Source organism: Heteronotia binoei, chromosome 7, assembly GCF_032191835.1.
Source record: "Heteronotia binoei isolate CCM8104 ecotype False Entrance Well chromosome 7, APGP_CSIRO_Hbin_v1, whole genome shotgun sequence".
Classification (NCBI taxonomy): Eukaryota; Metazoa; Chordata; class Lepidosauria; order Squamata; family Gekkonidae; genus Heteronotia; species Heteronotia binoei.
The window spans coordinates 135154490-135170481 of NC_083229.1; the positions used below are offsets into that span (position 1 = coordinate 135154490).

At 43.8% G+C, this 15992-nt stretch overlaps 1 protein-coding gene across 1 annotated transcript in view; it reads left to right on the forward strand.

Annotated features, from left to right (window-relative positions):
- DNAH5 (dynein axonemal heavy chain 5) overlaps positions 1-15992 on the forward strand; it is a 266064-nt gene that overhangs the window by 196716 nt on the left and 53356 nt on the right. The window contains exons 66-69 of the mRNA XM_060244379.1: positions 6481-6724; positions 7923-8037; positions 11378-11568; positions 12404-12525. Coding sequence (XP_060100362.1) covers positions 6481-6724; positions 7923-8037; positions 11378-11568; positions 12404-12525 — 672 coding nt within the window. The remainder of the gene's footprint in view (positions 1-6480; positions 6725-7922; positions 8038-11377; positions 11569-12403; positions 12526-15992) is intronic.

Genomic DNA, 15992 nt, shown 5'->3' on the forward strand with positions numbered 1-15992 from the left:
GGCTTGCCAAATTCGGATGCTCGTGGGAATGGCTTGGGCTGATGCATTTGTCTTTTATTGCCAAGGTGCTCACCTGGTCAGAAAGGAGTCCTTCACTGAGACGCTACTGTAGAGCAGCTGACTTTGGCAAAGTCAGCACAAGAGCACCCACCACCTTGCTTCTGATTTTACTGTTTTTCAGCAACTCAGGTTAGAGCAGATCAAGGTCCTTGCCGCTTTCTGAAAGTGACTTAAAGTATTCCTGCCAGCGAGCCAGGCTTGTCAGGCGAGGACCTGGGAAATCCAGTCTCAACCCCCCCCTCTGCCATGGGAGCCTGCTGGGTAACTGAGGGCCAGCCACAGACACGTGGCCCAACTTACCTCGAAGGGTTCTTGTGAGGACAAAATGATGGAGAGGAGAGCATCAGAAGCCACTTTGGGTTCTGACAGGAGAGGAAGGTGCAGGGTTCAGAAAACGTAAATGATAAAATCCCCATGAAGCCTATTGAAGTGGACAGCCTAAAAATTAACCAACCAAGTCAGTTCCCTGTTCCCAAAACAATTAATGGGGCTCAGGAAAAACGGAAGGACTTGACCTGGTCTGAAGTGATGGGCAAAAGGGGGGTGGTTACAAAGCCAGGTTGCCCTCACTGAGAAGGTAAAGCAAACCAAACAAAATACCGTGATACAATTATGAAAAACATGAAAATCAGTAATCACAATTTATCAAAAATTCTTATAAATAGAGTGATATTTTCACAAATTTTCAAACATTTTCACAACAAGGTTAGTAATTCATACAAAGTCATAAAGGCCATTCAAAACAACTGAGCACATACAATACTAAAGAGAATGAAACTCTCACAATAAAGTGCTGAGTGCAAAAGGTGCTTATATACTAAAGTGACAAGAGTTCATTTTCTGAAGACTCCACAGGTCCACCTCCGATGGAGCCTGAAGCCGGCTGACATTTGCCATGCTGTTTCAAAATCCTTTGTCCAAGAGGGGAGATAGAAGTTCTTCCAAATTTTCACAGAAACGAATTATTCATAAGCACATACAAGCAATCACAAACTTTCCAAGAGCGTATTACCGCCAAAGGAGGTTTGGAGCCCCAGGCAGATTCATAGAGGTGGAGGCAGACTTGGGAGAGCTTTATAGGTCAAAATCAACATCTTGAATTGTGCACAAAAGCCAGTGGGCAGCCGTGGAAGATGTTCCAGCATTGCTAGGGCATGATTACTTCCATGTTGCCACATTATGCCACATTCTGAACCAGCTAAAGTTTCTGCAGGCTTCCCAAGGGCATCCCTAAACATGATAAGGAACCTGCAATATTTGATCAAAGCATGGATTTGGGAACATCCTGTATAATAGTGTTTGGAATGTAGTAGCAAAATGCTGGTCCATGCTGAGATGGTTGCTGGGGATGGAAATAAATCGCTACCCCATGGTGGGACTTGGCAGTTTTCACCTGTTTGTATTCTGGGGGCATTTCTCTGCTTTGCAAACTTCTCATCCACAATGGAAACTAATTAAAAGAAATGAAATGAGAAAATGTTCCCTCATTTTTTTCTAGATTGCCTTTTCATCCTTTTTGCCTCAAATATATTTGCATTTTTAATATTCAGATTTCCTATCCTGGCTAGTCCGCTCATAATTCTTATAAATTACTTTCATGATCCCCAATTACATTTCCTTTTATTTCTACAGATTGTCCATGACACATAAGGTCTTTCTCTGTAATGGAAGCTGGACCTTGAGCTCGTTCTGGTCAAATCACAGTCCAGAGTCAGATGCACCCAATTAGATGCAAATTAAGTTTTTGATTGCTTTAAAATATGAAATTAAGGGTTCCTATATGTACATGATATATTTATCTATATTATGGTAATCTAATCAAGCATAAATTTAGCATATTGCAAGTTCCAGATCGACTGCAGGCTGCCTCCATTTTGCGAATGGGCCTGAGAAGAGCAAATTGGGGGGCTCATTGCTCATCCAGTTGCACTGCTTGGTGAACATCTAGCCAAGGATTCCTGAGTGTACCAGAACTGTTGGAATTATAAATACTCCAAAGGTCTTTCCCAGCTGGAATTTGAAACAGATGTGAGTTCAGTTCAAAGGAGAGGCGAACAATTTCAGCCACTTCGGGTCCCCATCCGTGAGAAATGGAAGAATATAAATTAAGTACAGAATCATAGAGTTGGAAGGGACTTCCAGGGTCACAAATGCCTCTCTCACACACATAAATGTCCAGTGACCCTTGTTCCATGCCCAGGAGATGGCAAAAACCTCCAGGATCCCTGGCCAAACTGGCCTGCAGGAAAATTGCTGACTGACCCCAAAGTGGCGATCAGAATTTCCCTGAGTGTGTCAGAAAGGGCCACAAGAACTAAGCACAGATGCAGCCCTTCCTGCCCTCCTTCTCATGATCTGCCTAATTCACAGAATCAGCATTGCTGTCATCTAGCCTCTGCTTAAAAACCTCAAAGGAAGGAGAATCCACCACCTCCTGAGGAAGCCTGCCTCACTGAGGAACCACTCCATTTGTCAGGAAGTTATTCCTAATGTTTAGCCAGAACTCTTCTGATTTAATTTCAACCCATTGGTTCTGGTCCAACCTTCTGGGGCAACAGAAAACCACTCTTCACCATCCTCTATATGACAGCCCTTCAAGTACTTAAAGATGGTAATCCCATCACCTCTCAGTTGTCTCCTCTGCTGCTTAAACATACCCAGCTGCTTCAACTTTTACTAATAGGATTTGGTCTCCAGACCCCTTACCATCTTTATTGCCCTCCTGTGGACATGTTCTAGCTTGTCTATATCCTTCTTAAAATGTGGTGCCCAAAACTGAACACAGTACTCTAGGTGAGGTCTAAAAAGAGCAGAGTAAAGTGCTACCATCACTTCACATGAACTGGACACTATACTTCTGTTGATACAGCCCAAACTTGAATTTGCCTTTTTAGCCACTGCATCACACTGGTGACTCATGTTCAGTATATGACCCACTAAGACCCCCTAGATCCTTTTCACACATACTACTGCCAAGATAAGTCTCCTCCATCCTATAATGATGTGTTGGATTTTTCCTCCCTAAATACAGAACTTTACAATTATCCCTATTAAAATTCATTTTATGTGTTTTAGTCCAGCTTTCCAGCCTGCCAAGATCATCAATTTTCTGCCTTGTACAGTATTTGCGACCCCTCCCAATTTAGTATCATCTGCAGATTTAATAAGCATTCCCCCTATTTCTTCATCCAAACAAATCATTTATGAAGATGTTGAACAAAAAACGGTCCCAGGACAGATCCTTGAGGCACTCCACTTGTCAATTCTCTCTGAGGATGAGGAACCATTCACAAGCACCCTTTTAGCATGACCTGTCAACCAGTTAAAAATCTACCTAATAGTAACAGGATCCAAACCACATTTTACCAACTTGTCAACAAGGATAGTATGTGGAACCTTATCAAAAGCCTTACTGAAATCAAGATAAATGATGTCTACAGCATTCCGCTGATCCAGCAAAGTAGTAACTTTTTTTTTTAAAAAAGAGATCAGGTTAGTCTGACATGACTTGTTCTTGAGAAACCCATGCTGGCCCTTAGTAATCACAGCCATCCTTTCTAAATGTTCCAGGACTGACTGTTTGATGATTTGTTCTAAAACTTTTCCAGGTATAGATGTCAAGCTGACAAATTGGTATTTACTCTTATTCCTTTTCCCCCTTCTTGAATATAAGGACAACATTTGCCCACGTCCAATCTTCCGGCACCTCATCTGATCTCCAAGAATTCTCAAAAATAATGGCCAGAGGCTCAGAAATTACATCTGTAAGCTCTTTTAGTACTCTTGGATATAGTTCATCTGACCCTGAGGACTTAGTTTCATTTTAAAGAAACTAGGTACTTACCCTATACTACTCCTAGGCTGCAACTCCCTTCCCTCATCATATGTTTTGCTTTTGCCATGTTGAGCACTGTTTCTCTCACAAGAGAAGACTGAGGGAAAAATAAGAATTGAGCAGTTCTGCCCTTTCTTCATCACCTGTTACAATTTCACTTTCCCATCCCCGTAAGGGGCCTACCATGTCTTTGTTCTTTTTCTTTCTTTGTACCTTAGAAAATAACTCTTCCCCCCTCCAGCATCTCTCTCTAGCCTCAGCTTATACTGAGCTTTAGCTTTTCTAACACTTTCTCTACAAGCTCTGGTGATTTGTTTCTATTAATCCTTGGTTATAAGACCCTCCTTCCACGTAATGTATGCAGACTCAAGTGAGAACTGAAAGCATGTTCCTGTCGGGCTCACTGGAGCCAGAGGGCCAGAGCTTGGGGACTTGAGAACAATGGGCAACTTGAGATCCAAAGCCCTGCAGCCCAGCTCCAATCACGGGCCTCCTACTGGTTTGAATGGACCAATCAAATGCTTGCGCGGGAACACGGGTGTGTATCTAGTTGGCCCTGTGGGCCCAGTTAGCCAGTCTTATGGGCCTGCCTCAAGATGCTGTGATCGATAAAGAGCTGATGATTCACCACCACCTCGCCTTGCCATGCATTGAACCCACTATATTATATTCCATTTCCTAAATTAGTCTTTTTTTATTTCCTAAGTCTTTAGAGAGCTGTTTCTGGAGCCACCTTGGCTTCTTTAGGCTCCTCCCATTTTCCCTTCTCATCTGTGATTGGACCTTCAATATTTTGCTCTTAAGAAACTCCCACCCCTTTTGGGCTCCCTTCTACTTGAGTATTTCTGGCCCAGCATCACTCTAAGGCAGATTCTTAATCTACTTCAAATTGTGGGAGAACCACTTTACCAAGGCTTGTCTAGTCTAAAGTTCAGTTTTCTGACATTGAGCAGCTGAATTACTTTAATACCTCACAGCCAGGGAATGAAAGCGGCAGACGTCCTCTGTTGGCCCCTGTTAGCTGGTGTTGGAAGCTTTACTGCCTTTCGTTATTCTGGACAGTAGCTCTTAATGGGTTTTCCCTCACAAATTTATTTGTTCTGTTTTTAAAAGCTGGCTGAGCTAATGAGTGCATTGTGGCAGTGAACACCATAAGTTTGACTACACATTCCACAAAGAAGTATTTTTCTTTCACAAAGTTTAAATTGAGTGGCATCTTTAAGACCAACAATGGGTACCTTACGTGTTCAAGCACCTTTATTTTTTTACTGTGAAACAGAATCTCCTCATCACCCACCACCTATTTATATAGACCAGGGATGGCCAAACTTGCTTAAACTTAAGAGCAACATAGAATAAATGTCAGATGTTTGAGAGCTGCAAGGAAGGAAGGAAGGAAAATAGATGGGGAGGGTAAGGAGGGAGAGATGCAAAGAAAACAATTTTAAATGCATTATCCAAGCTTCCAGCTGGCTTGGCTTGGAGAAGGATGATTTAAAGAGAGAAATGCCTTCTCCAAGTTGGCTGACGGGATAGTGGGGGCTTTGAGAGCCACACAACATGTGTGAAAAAGCCACAGGTGGCTCCCACAGTTTGGCTACCCCTGGTATAGAAAGATAATTTCCATTGTTGTTTTTGTCTCTGTCTAGACTCTAACTGGCCCTTCCTGGGAACTAAACGCCTCCCACCCTCTCCCTTCCTTTTTGTTATAATGGTTGAGGGAATTCTGTTTCTCTGTATCTGAAGAAGTGTGTGTGCACCCGAAAGCTTCGACTCAGAATGAAATTTTGTTCATTTTAAAGGTGCCTGACGAGACTCACACTTTGTTCTGCTGCTTTGGACCAACACAGCTGCCCACTTAGTCCTGACTAAAATGGTTCTACAGGCAGATTCCCTGCTGTATTCATAATTGTATAAACCTTGCCAGGTTTCTCTTTTAGTTACTTCCTGTCCTTAAATTAAAATCTTGGAATGTTTTAAACCCTTCCCTTTTGCTGTCTTTTTCTGTATTCAATCTATGATGCCGCTTTTGAGATTGGACGTGCAGAACTCGACATCTCATATTAAAGCAGGTTCCAAACCTGCCATGGCATCTTAAGAGGGACAGGTACCTTGCAGGATCAAAGATGCAAGTGAAAAATATATATGTTTCCTCCAGAAGAATTACCGTAATCCTGTAATGTGTCATCTCTGCCATCTGTTAGTCTGACGTGGGCATTTTGCTGCATGTTAGCTTCAGTATTGCACGCTGCCCTAAATTTTATATATTAATAAGTCTGCTTTTGATGAGGTATTCCATTGATAGTATAAAAGAGGAAGAATCCAGTAGCACCTTAAAGACTAACAAACTTCCTGGCAGATCCAGGTGGGCAGCCGTGTTGGTCTGAAACAGTAGAACAAAGTCAGAGTAATGTGAGCTTTTGTGAGTCACTGCTGACTTCTGAAGCAGGCTCCAAAGCAGGTTTAAAAGCTCTTTAAGGGGTTCCTGGACTCTCGCTCTTGTCTACTGCTTCACAGACAGGCTGATATGGCTACTCATCTTAATCCCTTCCACTGATGTTTGGCTTTCTGATGTCCTTTCACAGGAGCTGGAGAAAGAGCGAACTGATCTTATGGAAGATGTGACTGCTAACAAAAGGAAGATGAAGGAACTGGAGGACAACTTGCTCTATCGACTGACCAGCACTCAGGGCTCCCTGGTGGAGGATGAGAGTCTCATCACTGTCCTCAGTAATACAAAGAGAACAGCTGAAGAGGTGACTCAGAAATTACAGATCTCTGCGGAGACTGAAATCCAGATCAACTCGGCTCGAGAGGAATACAGGCCGGGTGAGTTGGGCCTGGTGGTTTTGGTGGAAACGTCTCAAGGCAGAGCTGTACGTGACGACTGGAGCAGAGAGAGGAGAGGATCAGAATTTGTGCAGCTAATGCCAGCATGGTTTTCTTTGAGGATAGTAGCTCTTGTTTCCATGTTATAGGGAATGTCATACATCCAGCATGTACATGTGCACATCTGCTTGTCAGAAACAGCCAACATGCATTCCCTTTACAAACGAGGAACCAGCACCTGGATAAATGTGCAGTTTCAGCCGTACATGCATTGAATATAATGCAAGGATTGCCCTATGCATATTTATAAAAAAATCAAGTACACTGCATGTGCACTGTAACTTGTGACGAGGTTAGGGCTCTCATCAGTGGCATATTGACAGTCTAAAGGCAGTAATGTTGTTCAAAAACAATAATGTGCACAACTCATTGGAAACTCTGTGTTCTTAAAGCATCAACACTTCTATTAGTTTTTTTTAAAAATCACTAAAGTCACAAAGAGAAAAGGAGAAAACGTTCAGGGAGCCCTTTGGTTTAAAATAGACAGGCAGGGTTATCTTTAAGTCCTTTCCAACTGTTTTGCATGAAAAAGGGACCGGCAATTGGTTAATCAGATGCTGGAAGTTCAGCAGGGTCAGCCCCAGTTAGTGTTTGGCCGGGAGACCGCCCCCCCCAGGGGAGTCCATGGTTGCTAAGCAGAGGCAGGCCATGGCCAACCCCCCCCCCCCACCAGACACCTCTCGCCTTGCCAACGCCTTGAGGGCTCACCCCATAGGTCAGCTGGGACTGGACTGCCACTTTCCACTCCCGCCATTCATTAGCAATGTCAAACAGTATTTATTTAGAAAATTGATATGCTATCTGGATAGAAGGGCCTCACAAAATAAAATGAGATAAAACCATGAAAACAAAAGAACATTAAAATTAACAAAGCATTAAAAACAAGCACATAAAAGCCAAGAGCATAAACTGCATAAAATAATCAGCAGCCTACAGGGTCCACATAACTGTCAGGAAATTATAAACAATTTTTTTTAAAAAAAAGAAACCCTCCAGTTAAAAGCCTGGATAAAAAGAGAACTATTTTAGCAAGGTGAGATAAGAGAGTGAGGCGATTGGTTCATGTCCCATGAAGAGGATACATTTGTTCTACCTTCTGCATTAATCTGCCTCCCCCTCCTCCTCTTTTCTTTGGCAGTTGCAACCAGAGGCAGCATTCTCTACTTCCTCATAACAGAGATGAGCATGGTCAATGTCATGTACCAAACTTCACTCCGACAGTTCTTGGGCCTGTTTGATCTTTCGCTTGCCAGGTAAGTAGGATTAGTGGAGATCTTTCTGATTCCAGCGAGTACAGTGATCAATAGGTGTGGAGTTGTATGCTGTGCTTCGTTTAGGAAATAGGAAGTGGTAATAAAGCAGGATTGCATGCATTCCTTTCCTTTTGTCCGTTATTGCCAGTCGAAATCTGCAGGTTTTTTATGACACTAAAAAGACTTGCACGACTTATGTGGTGAAAGGCAACCAGAAGGTTGGAAGAATGAGCATTGCACCCTCACTCAGCAATGGTTCTGTCAGAGCACTTGGTAATGTGATTGTCCCTCTCCAGTCCAGAGGCAGCTTCATAGTGTATCCACTCCTCCTATTTCCTTTTTGGCTGTTAAATAAGCAAAGTAACCATTGCTTTTATCACATGGTTCTCCTGTGTTCTAATGTGGACTGATTTCCTGTAGCATTGTTTCCCCAGGCATTCAGTTGAGAACAGTGACAGTTCCATCTACAAAGCAGGAGTCAATTTGCGCCTTTAAGACCAACCAAGTTTTATTCAGAATGTAAGCGTTCGTATGCTCTCTAAGCACACTTCATCAGATGAGGAGAATTGTACAATACCTGATCCCCTCATCTGATGAAGTGTGCTTAGAGAGCACACGAAAGCTTATGTTTTGAATAAAACTTGGTTGGTCTTAAAGGTGAGACTTGACTCCTGCTTTGTTCAACTGCTTCAGACCAACATGGCTGCCCTCTTGGATCTCTCTACATGGAATGCAGTTCCATCTACTGGCACTCCCACTCCTTGCCTTCCCTGTGAGGCGGTGACACAACTGGTTATTTTAGCATAATCTTATAGGTCGATAGTTGTTTTGCTGTGTTTTTGAAAACTATCTTAACCTGCGTATTCTATGAATATGCTTTATGCTGTACATCACCCTGAACCCTGTTCTCACAGGGAAGGGCAGTTTAAAATCTTATCTAATGAATAAATAAATATAAATACATGGTTGATTATCTCGGTGTGTGTAGATTTTTAATATATGCCACAATGACTATTGCACGTACATGAGATTACTGCACACATGAGATCACTGACCAACTAGAAGCAGCCCTTCAAAACAGGAGCCCATGAGAGCCAGTTTGGTGTAGTGGTCAAGTGTGCGGACTCTTATCTGGGAGAACCCACTCCTCCACTTGCACCTGCTGGAATGGTCTTGGGTCAGCCATAGCTTTCACAGGAGTTGTCCCTGAAAGGGCAGCTGCTGTAAAAAAGCTCTCTCAGCCCCACCTACTTCACAGGGTGTCTATTGTATATGTGTGGGGAAGATAGAGGAGATTGTGACCTCTCTGAGACTCTGAGATTCAGAGTGTAGGGCGGGATATAAATCCAATATCGTCTTTTAAGTTGGAAGATGATCAGAACTAAATATTGAACACTTCTGTGAGCAAAACTTGCTACTAATAGCCCTACTACTGAATTACGGCTTCTGAATGATTTACTATCATGGAAAAAATCACTTTGTGGCTGTTCCTTTTGAAACATTGTTTTGCTTAATGCTCTGCTGCTCTGTAATGCAGCCCCACATTTGCATCTGACTTGGAAACCTCTGGGTGGGATGAAAATAAATTATGTAAAACAAATAGCCCTAAGGCAAGTAGCAGGCAGTGAATTTATGCTGTTGAAATTCTTCGATTTATGCTGTTAAGAATCAGTCAGGGCAGGTAGTGATGAGGGTCAAAAGACATAACTACATGAAGCAGACTATAGCAATTTCAGTCTTTTAGAGCACAATACTAAGGGGGGGTGGAAAGTCTTTTGGGAGCAGACGATCCGCTACGTTGGCACAAGAAGCATTTGCGCCCACGTACGGCCGGCTCTGCCACAGTGGAGGGGAGTTACGTGTGCGTGGGGCCGCCAGAGCGCTGCTCTGCCCAAGAGCAGTGACGCCTGAGGGCCACACCCAAGCATTGGCAGAAGTGAGGTGGAGCGCAATGCTCAGGCGCAGGATGGGGTGGAGTTGGGGGCGTGGCCAGGCTTAGGCGGCTCCCTGAGTAGTTTGGGCTATGACACGCCCCTCCGAGAGTGCAATGTTATGTCTGCAAAAAGCAGCAGCATGTCCCATAGGTACTCATTGAAACCAAAAACAAAGGTTGCTTCCGCCGCTCCGGAAGCTCACAAACTCCTTAGGGAGTGGTGTGATTGCCTCACTAATCCCCTCGCACCTTGGGCTGATGAGCCCCTTCCCCAGCACCCAATTGCGGTCCCTCCCCTCCTACAAATACTTCCGCATTGCCTCGGACAACTCAGTTGTTAGGGACAGCTTTGCGTGGCGGGAAGTTCTGCTGGAGAGCTGCCTGCCATACGGACTTAGAGCGAGGAAACCCCCTCCCCACTCTGTCAGTGGCCTCTCTGAGGGAATGCCTGGGGGGGGGGGTGGGCAGACTTGGTTCTTGGGGGGAGTGGGCTATGAGCCGCCACGCTGCTCCTGTGTGACTGGACAGGGGAGGGGTTGCCGCCCCTTAGCCTGCCCAGGCTGATGGCCTACCCGACCCCACAGGGTTGTTGTGTGCAGGGTACAAAGGGGGGGGGGCTGATGAAATGGATGCATGCCCAGCGGCTTGCACTCTGAGTTCTGCGGCCCCCAGGGGAGGTATTCCTTGCACATAGAGGGAGTCGGTGGCAGGGCAACACCGAGGGGGGGCTTCAGGTGGTGGTGGGGGGTGTCTTTTGGACTTGGTGGTCTGCCTGCTGCCAGACACACATTCCAGCCATTGTTTAGGGCAGCGAACTTCTGCACTTTGTGGTTCTTGTTTGTCTGCGCGTGTCTCTGCTCGCCATTGGCAGAGTCTCTGACAGCAGGAGGGTATGAGGGGATTGACGGCCTCTCAGGTGCGGCCTTTCCACTCCCTCTCCCGGTCACATGGAACGGGCTGGCCAATCCTGTGCTCCTGCGTGAGCCTGTGCCTCCCCCGCCTTGGCAGTGGGCCAATGGCGGCATGCGCATGGGTGGAATCACCATGGCAACGGGTTCTCTCTCACTCAGGCCCCCGCTTCCCCTCCCCTCATGATGTGACGTCTCCCATTTGGGAGCCGACTGCGTCTGCCTATGCTAGTTCTGCACTTGAGCTCAGCTACACAGCAGTTCTCTGGACTGGGCTGCCCATGTGGTGTCAGAATTCCTTTGGACTATGTGAACTGAATAATGTACAGTGTCGGGTTGGTTTGGTCACTACGAGTTTCTGTAGTAACTTGGAATTATGCTGCGTAGCTTTGAAACATTTCCTTTTCAGATTTTAAAAATGCTTTTAAAAAACTCCAGCTCCAAAGGCCTTACACTATGTTCACTATATTTCATCTTCACTCCCTGCCTTTTTGTATAGGTCTGTCAGGAGCCCTGTTACCAGCAAGAGAATTGCAAATATCATTGAGCACATGACCTATGAAGTCTACAAGTATGCTGCACGGGGACTCTATGAGGAGCACAAGTTTCTGTTCACGTTACTGCTCACCTTGAAGATCGACTTGCAGCGGAACAGAATCAAGCACGAAGAGTTTCTAACACTCATTAAAGGTCATAAGCAGAACGCTGCATTTTTGGTTCACTTGTTCAGTGGTAGATCCAGAGTTGCTGTGTCAGTCTGTCTGTAGCAGTAGAAAAAAGCAAGAATCCAGGAGCTTTTGTGAGTCACTCCTCACCTTTTCAAATTCTGGACTCTTGCTCTTTTCTATTGTTCAGTGATTGCCCTGAGCAGACATTTAAGTTCCACACACAGTAAGAGATCAGGAGTCCATTTGCTTCTGTGGCATGTAATCCACCTGTCATTTGAGCATCAGACTCCATGTATGCTTATGGGAGGGGGGGCTACCAGTAGAACCAGCAGTCCTGGGTTTTGTACTATAAGCATGCAGATGATTGGCACGGTGAGCACAGTAGAGAATTTCACAAAGGTTGTTAGATATGAAGGACTGGCATGAAAGTAAAAAACAGGGAGGTAAAAATAGATCACAGAATAAATACAATGAGATTGAGCCCAAAGGGACTCTTCTGCTGGTGCAGTGGCACCTCTTGGGAGGGGGAGGGTATTGCTGACTTTGCCCCCCTCCCACTGTGAGTTCTTTGGGGGAAGGGTGAGATGGAAATGTACTAGACAAGGGGGAGAGAGAGATGTCTTCTGCAAAGGTTGTTGGACAGAGAGTGGCTTTTCTCAAGTGAACCGCTTTGCGGGATAGGGTAGGATATAAATTGCAAGTTAAATTAAATTAAAACGCCATGTATTCTGACAACCCTATATTAATAATACTAATGAATATTATTATAATATTACAAATAAGAAACAGTATGCAGACTAACTTCTTTAAAAACTGAACCGCTCTTTAACCCTCTTTAAAATGCAATTCTCTTCTAGGTGGTGCTTCTTTGGATCTCAAGGCTTGTCCTCCTAAACCAGCTAGATGGATCCTGGATATGACATGGCTGAACTTAGTGGCACTCAGCCAACTCAGACAGTTTTCAGATGTTCTTGATCAAGTAGGTAACGGACGGGAAGGCTGAGTGGCCATTCTGGTGGCCTTGCTCCTACCTGTTAGCTAGTAGTTAATTCATGTCACATGTGCTGCCCCACTTGGGGCAAGGCAGGGCATGCAGAAAATGTTGGGGCTTTAAAAAATTTTAAGAACTCACCAAGTATGAAGTAAAACTCTTCCAAAACCCCAATCACTTCAGCATGGAAGTCTCCTGACTGCCATCTCCATTTCCCCAGAATGCCACGAGGTTCAATCTTAAAGGGGGACTGGCATAGCATCAATAATAAAACATACATCAACTTTCATCCCTGCTACACACATTTTTTGCAATTTGAGGTGATTTCTGAACCCACTTCCCTGTGCTGCTGCGTGCTCCTTTCCCTTGGTCTGCCCTCTGTTGCATTCCCAACCCCTGGAAGGGCACAGAAAGTCAAATAAGAAAGTCAACAATCTTCTTCATGGTCTCTGTGCTTCACACCCATGGGATTAGGCGCCTGCACCAATCTCGATCTGTATGTTGAAAAGCCCAAAATTTTCATGCCTCGCTAGCTGTATGCATGCGCTGAGCAGGACACGGACATCCTGCCAGTTCTCTTCTGACCGCTGCATCAAACAATTTGTTTTCTTGTGACTCCGGTCGGTACTTACCTTTCTTAAACTTCGTTAGCATACTTTTCGTGCTTTCCCGGCTCCTAAAAAAAAAGTTAGATAGTTTGTAGTTAGTTATTTAGTTTACCCCTTTGGGGTACCCCACCCTCCTTCCCCCTCGCCCTCCCTATGCTTTTGGCCTATGGAAAAGCATTGGGGGTTCTTCAAACGCTGTATGCATTGCGACAATAAGATTGCCCCTCTGGTCGGACATTTACTTTGCCTCATCTGCCTCGGAGAAGGCCATCGGGTAAACTCATGCCAGCACTGTGCCAAGTTCTCAAAACAGACCAAAAAGAACCAAACGCGTGTCTCTCGGCTGTGTTGATGTCATCGGAACTCCTAGCAAAGGGCCCTCCGCTTCCTTGGTTATTATTTTTCAGCAGTTCTTCATATCTGGTTAGGTTTCAAAAGATTTGGAGGAGTGAATGCTTCCACTGGAGATATCCATCTTGGAATTTTCTGATAAATTATCAGTTTTAGCCACAACAATGTATGATACAGAGATTTCCGGAACCAGTGGTTTTTAAAGTAAGAGTGTCCTTCTAGTCTTTGATACCATAAATACGCATGCCAACCCGAATTAAGGTCATGGCCCTCTAGCAACAACTGTCTCCTGTCATTCAGTAGCACCCAGTCTCTTGCCCAAGAGAGCACAAAAGCTCTGTAATACAATTGCCAATCTGGGAGGCCCAAGCCTACTCTCAATTTAGAATCTTGCAATATCTTTAGCTAAATTCTTGGTTTTTTACCATGCCAAATATATTTAGAGATCATCTTATTCAGCTCTTGAAAAAACACACTAGTTAAAAGTACTGGAATAGTTTGAAATAAAAATAACAGTCTTGGCAAAATGTTCATCCATTCACATTAATAGATATTATTGATGCCATTATGGATTTTTCTTATCGTGATCTTTTTAATCTTTTTTAGTCTGCAATCTTGTTGGATATTTCCTTAGTTCACTTGGATCCTCTTCATTTGAGACTTCTTCTTCCTCCTTCTTTTCCTTCCCCTCTTTTTTCTCAGCTTTCTCCAAAAAGTTTTGAGCTTTGAAAACAGAGTTTATCCTATATCTGTTCTTTTCATAGGTAAAGAGTAAGCCTTACGGCATTAGCCATGTATAAGGTGTTTCTCTTTCTCTCAGACAGTTTGTCAAGGTTTGATATTCTCTTCTCCTTTGTCTGGCTGGCCATGGCACCTCTCTCAAAATTTCCAACATATTTCCTGCTATCATCACTGGTTTATCTCTTGCTTGCTTCAAAATATCGTCTCTGGTCTTCTTTCTTGTGAGTTTCAAATGGATTTCGCTGGGCAGTTTTTCTGCCTTGTGAATCTTGATGGTACTCGCTTAACTTGATCAAACTCTTCTTCCATCTTTTCGGGTGTCACCTTGTAATGTACTGGGAGACGAGACATGCTGAAGGCAATGTACTTTATTGATTGGTACATCACAAGCAGAACTGGGTGCACGCGGCCGGGCTCCGCGTTATATACATGCATCCCGGAACAACCCTCCTGCTGGCCAGCCCAATCCTGGCCAGTTAAATTTCCCGCCGCAGATCTTGATTGGCGGATACTTTCCCGCGCTACACAGGGCGACCCGGGGACTTCCCCGGGTCACCTGATCACGCAGCGCTACACGGAGTCCAATACTCTACACACCTGTAAGATTTCTGCCAGGACTTCATTTAGTATTTTCTGTAAATCTTCAGTTTTTTCTTCTGGTACATTTTGGAACCTCAGCATATCGGCTGCTCTATCTATCTCTAACTGTAGAAGAGTAGTGTCATATGCTTTTTGTTCTTTTTCCAGCTGTTCCACCTTTTGTGTGTTGTCAGTCATCTGTGCATCTAGGACCTTTAAAGCTTTATTGGTCTCTACTGTCTGTTTTCTGTTCTCTTGAAGCTCTTGTTTGATTTCTGCCATCTGCTCTCCTATATTGTCTACTTTACCAGTCAGCTGTGCTATGGCAGTTAATAGAGTATTTTGCATCTCTTTCATGTCCCCATGCATGGTTGTAAACTTCCTAGACCAGACGAAGAACTGGGTGAGGGGGTTGATGGTTTACCTTCTTGATTGTCTTTTTTTATTACCTCTTTAAAGCCAATAGCAGCTTTATTTTCCATCCTTATTAGTATATTTGCACTCACAGCCACAAATTTTGTGTACTGCCCTTTCTGTAGTCTGTTTTGAAACACAGTGTTCCTATTTGTATTAGTTGAGCTAGTATCTATCAGACAGTGTCAATATTATACAAAGATGTAGTTTGTTTAAAAAAAAACCTTCTTGCTTCTATCAACAATTTAACAAACCCCAAACAGCGATAAGTCTTATATTAAACAGAGCCTTTTTACCACAACAGTCTTTAGTATCACCTAGCCAAAACAGTTCAACTCACAGAAACAGAGACAGTTCACTGTCGTGTTTCTTCAGAACAAATAGTTCAATGGAGTCCAAGTCTTAACAAGTTCGTCCAACTATTCCAAGCTATAAATTGTAATTCTGGGCTGAATGCCCCATTTGTATAATCCACAGGTAAGAGCAGAAATTGAAAATAACCTCATAAAAAAAGATAAAAAAATAAAACAATCCAGGTGAACCCAAAATGGAAATGAAGAAATGAAAACTCTACAGAGAGGGAAGGAAAGAAAAAAAATGGAGAAAAATAAATGAAAAAAGGTAAAAAAATAAAATAAAAATGTTCAGATCATATGTTTAAAAAGGAGTCCTCCAGGAAAAAAACCACTTGTAATAAACACACAAGAAGAAAAAGAGGGAAAAAAACCAAAATTAAAAAACCATATCCACCATCAAAAATGT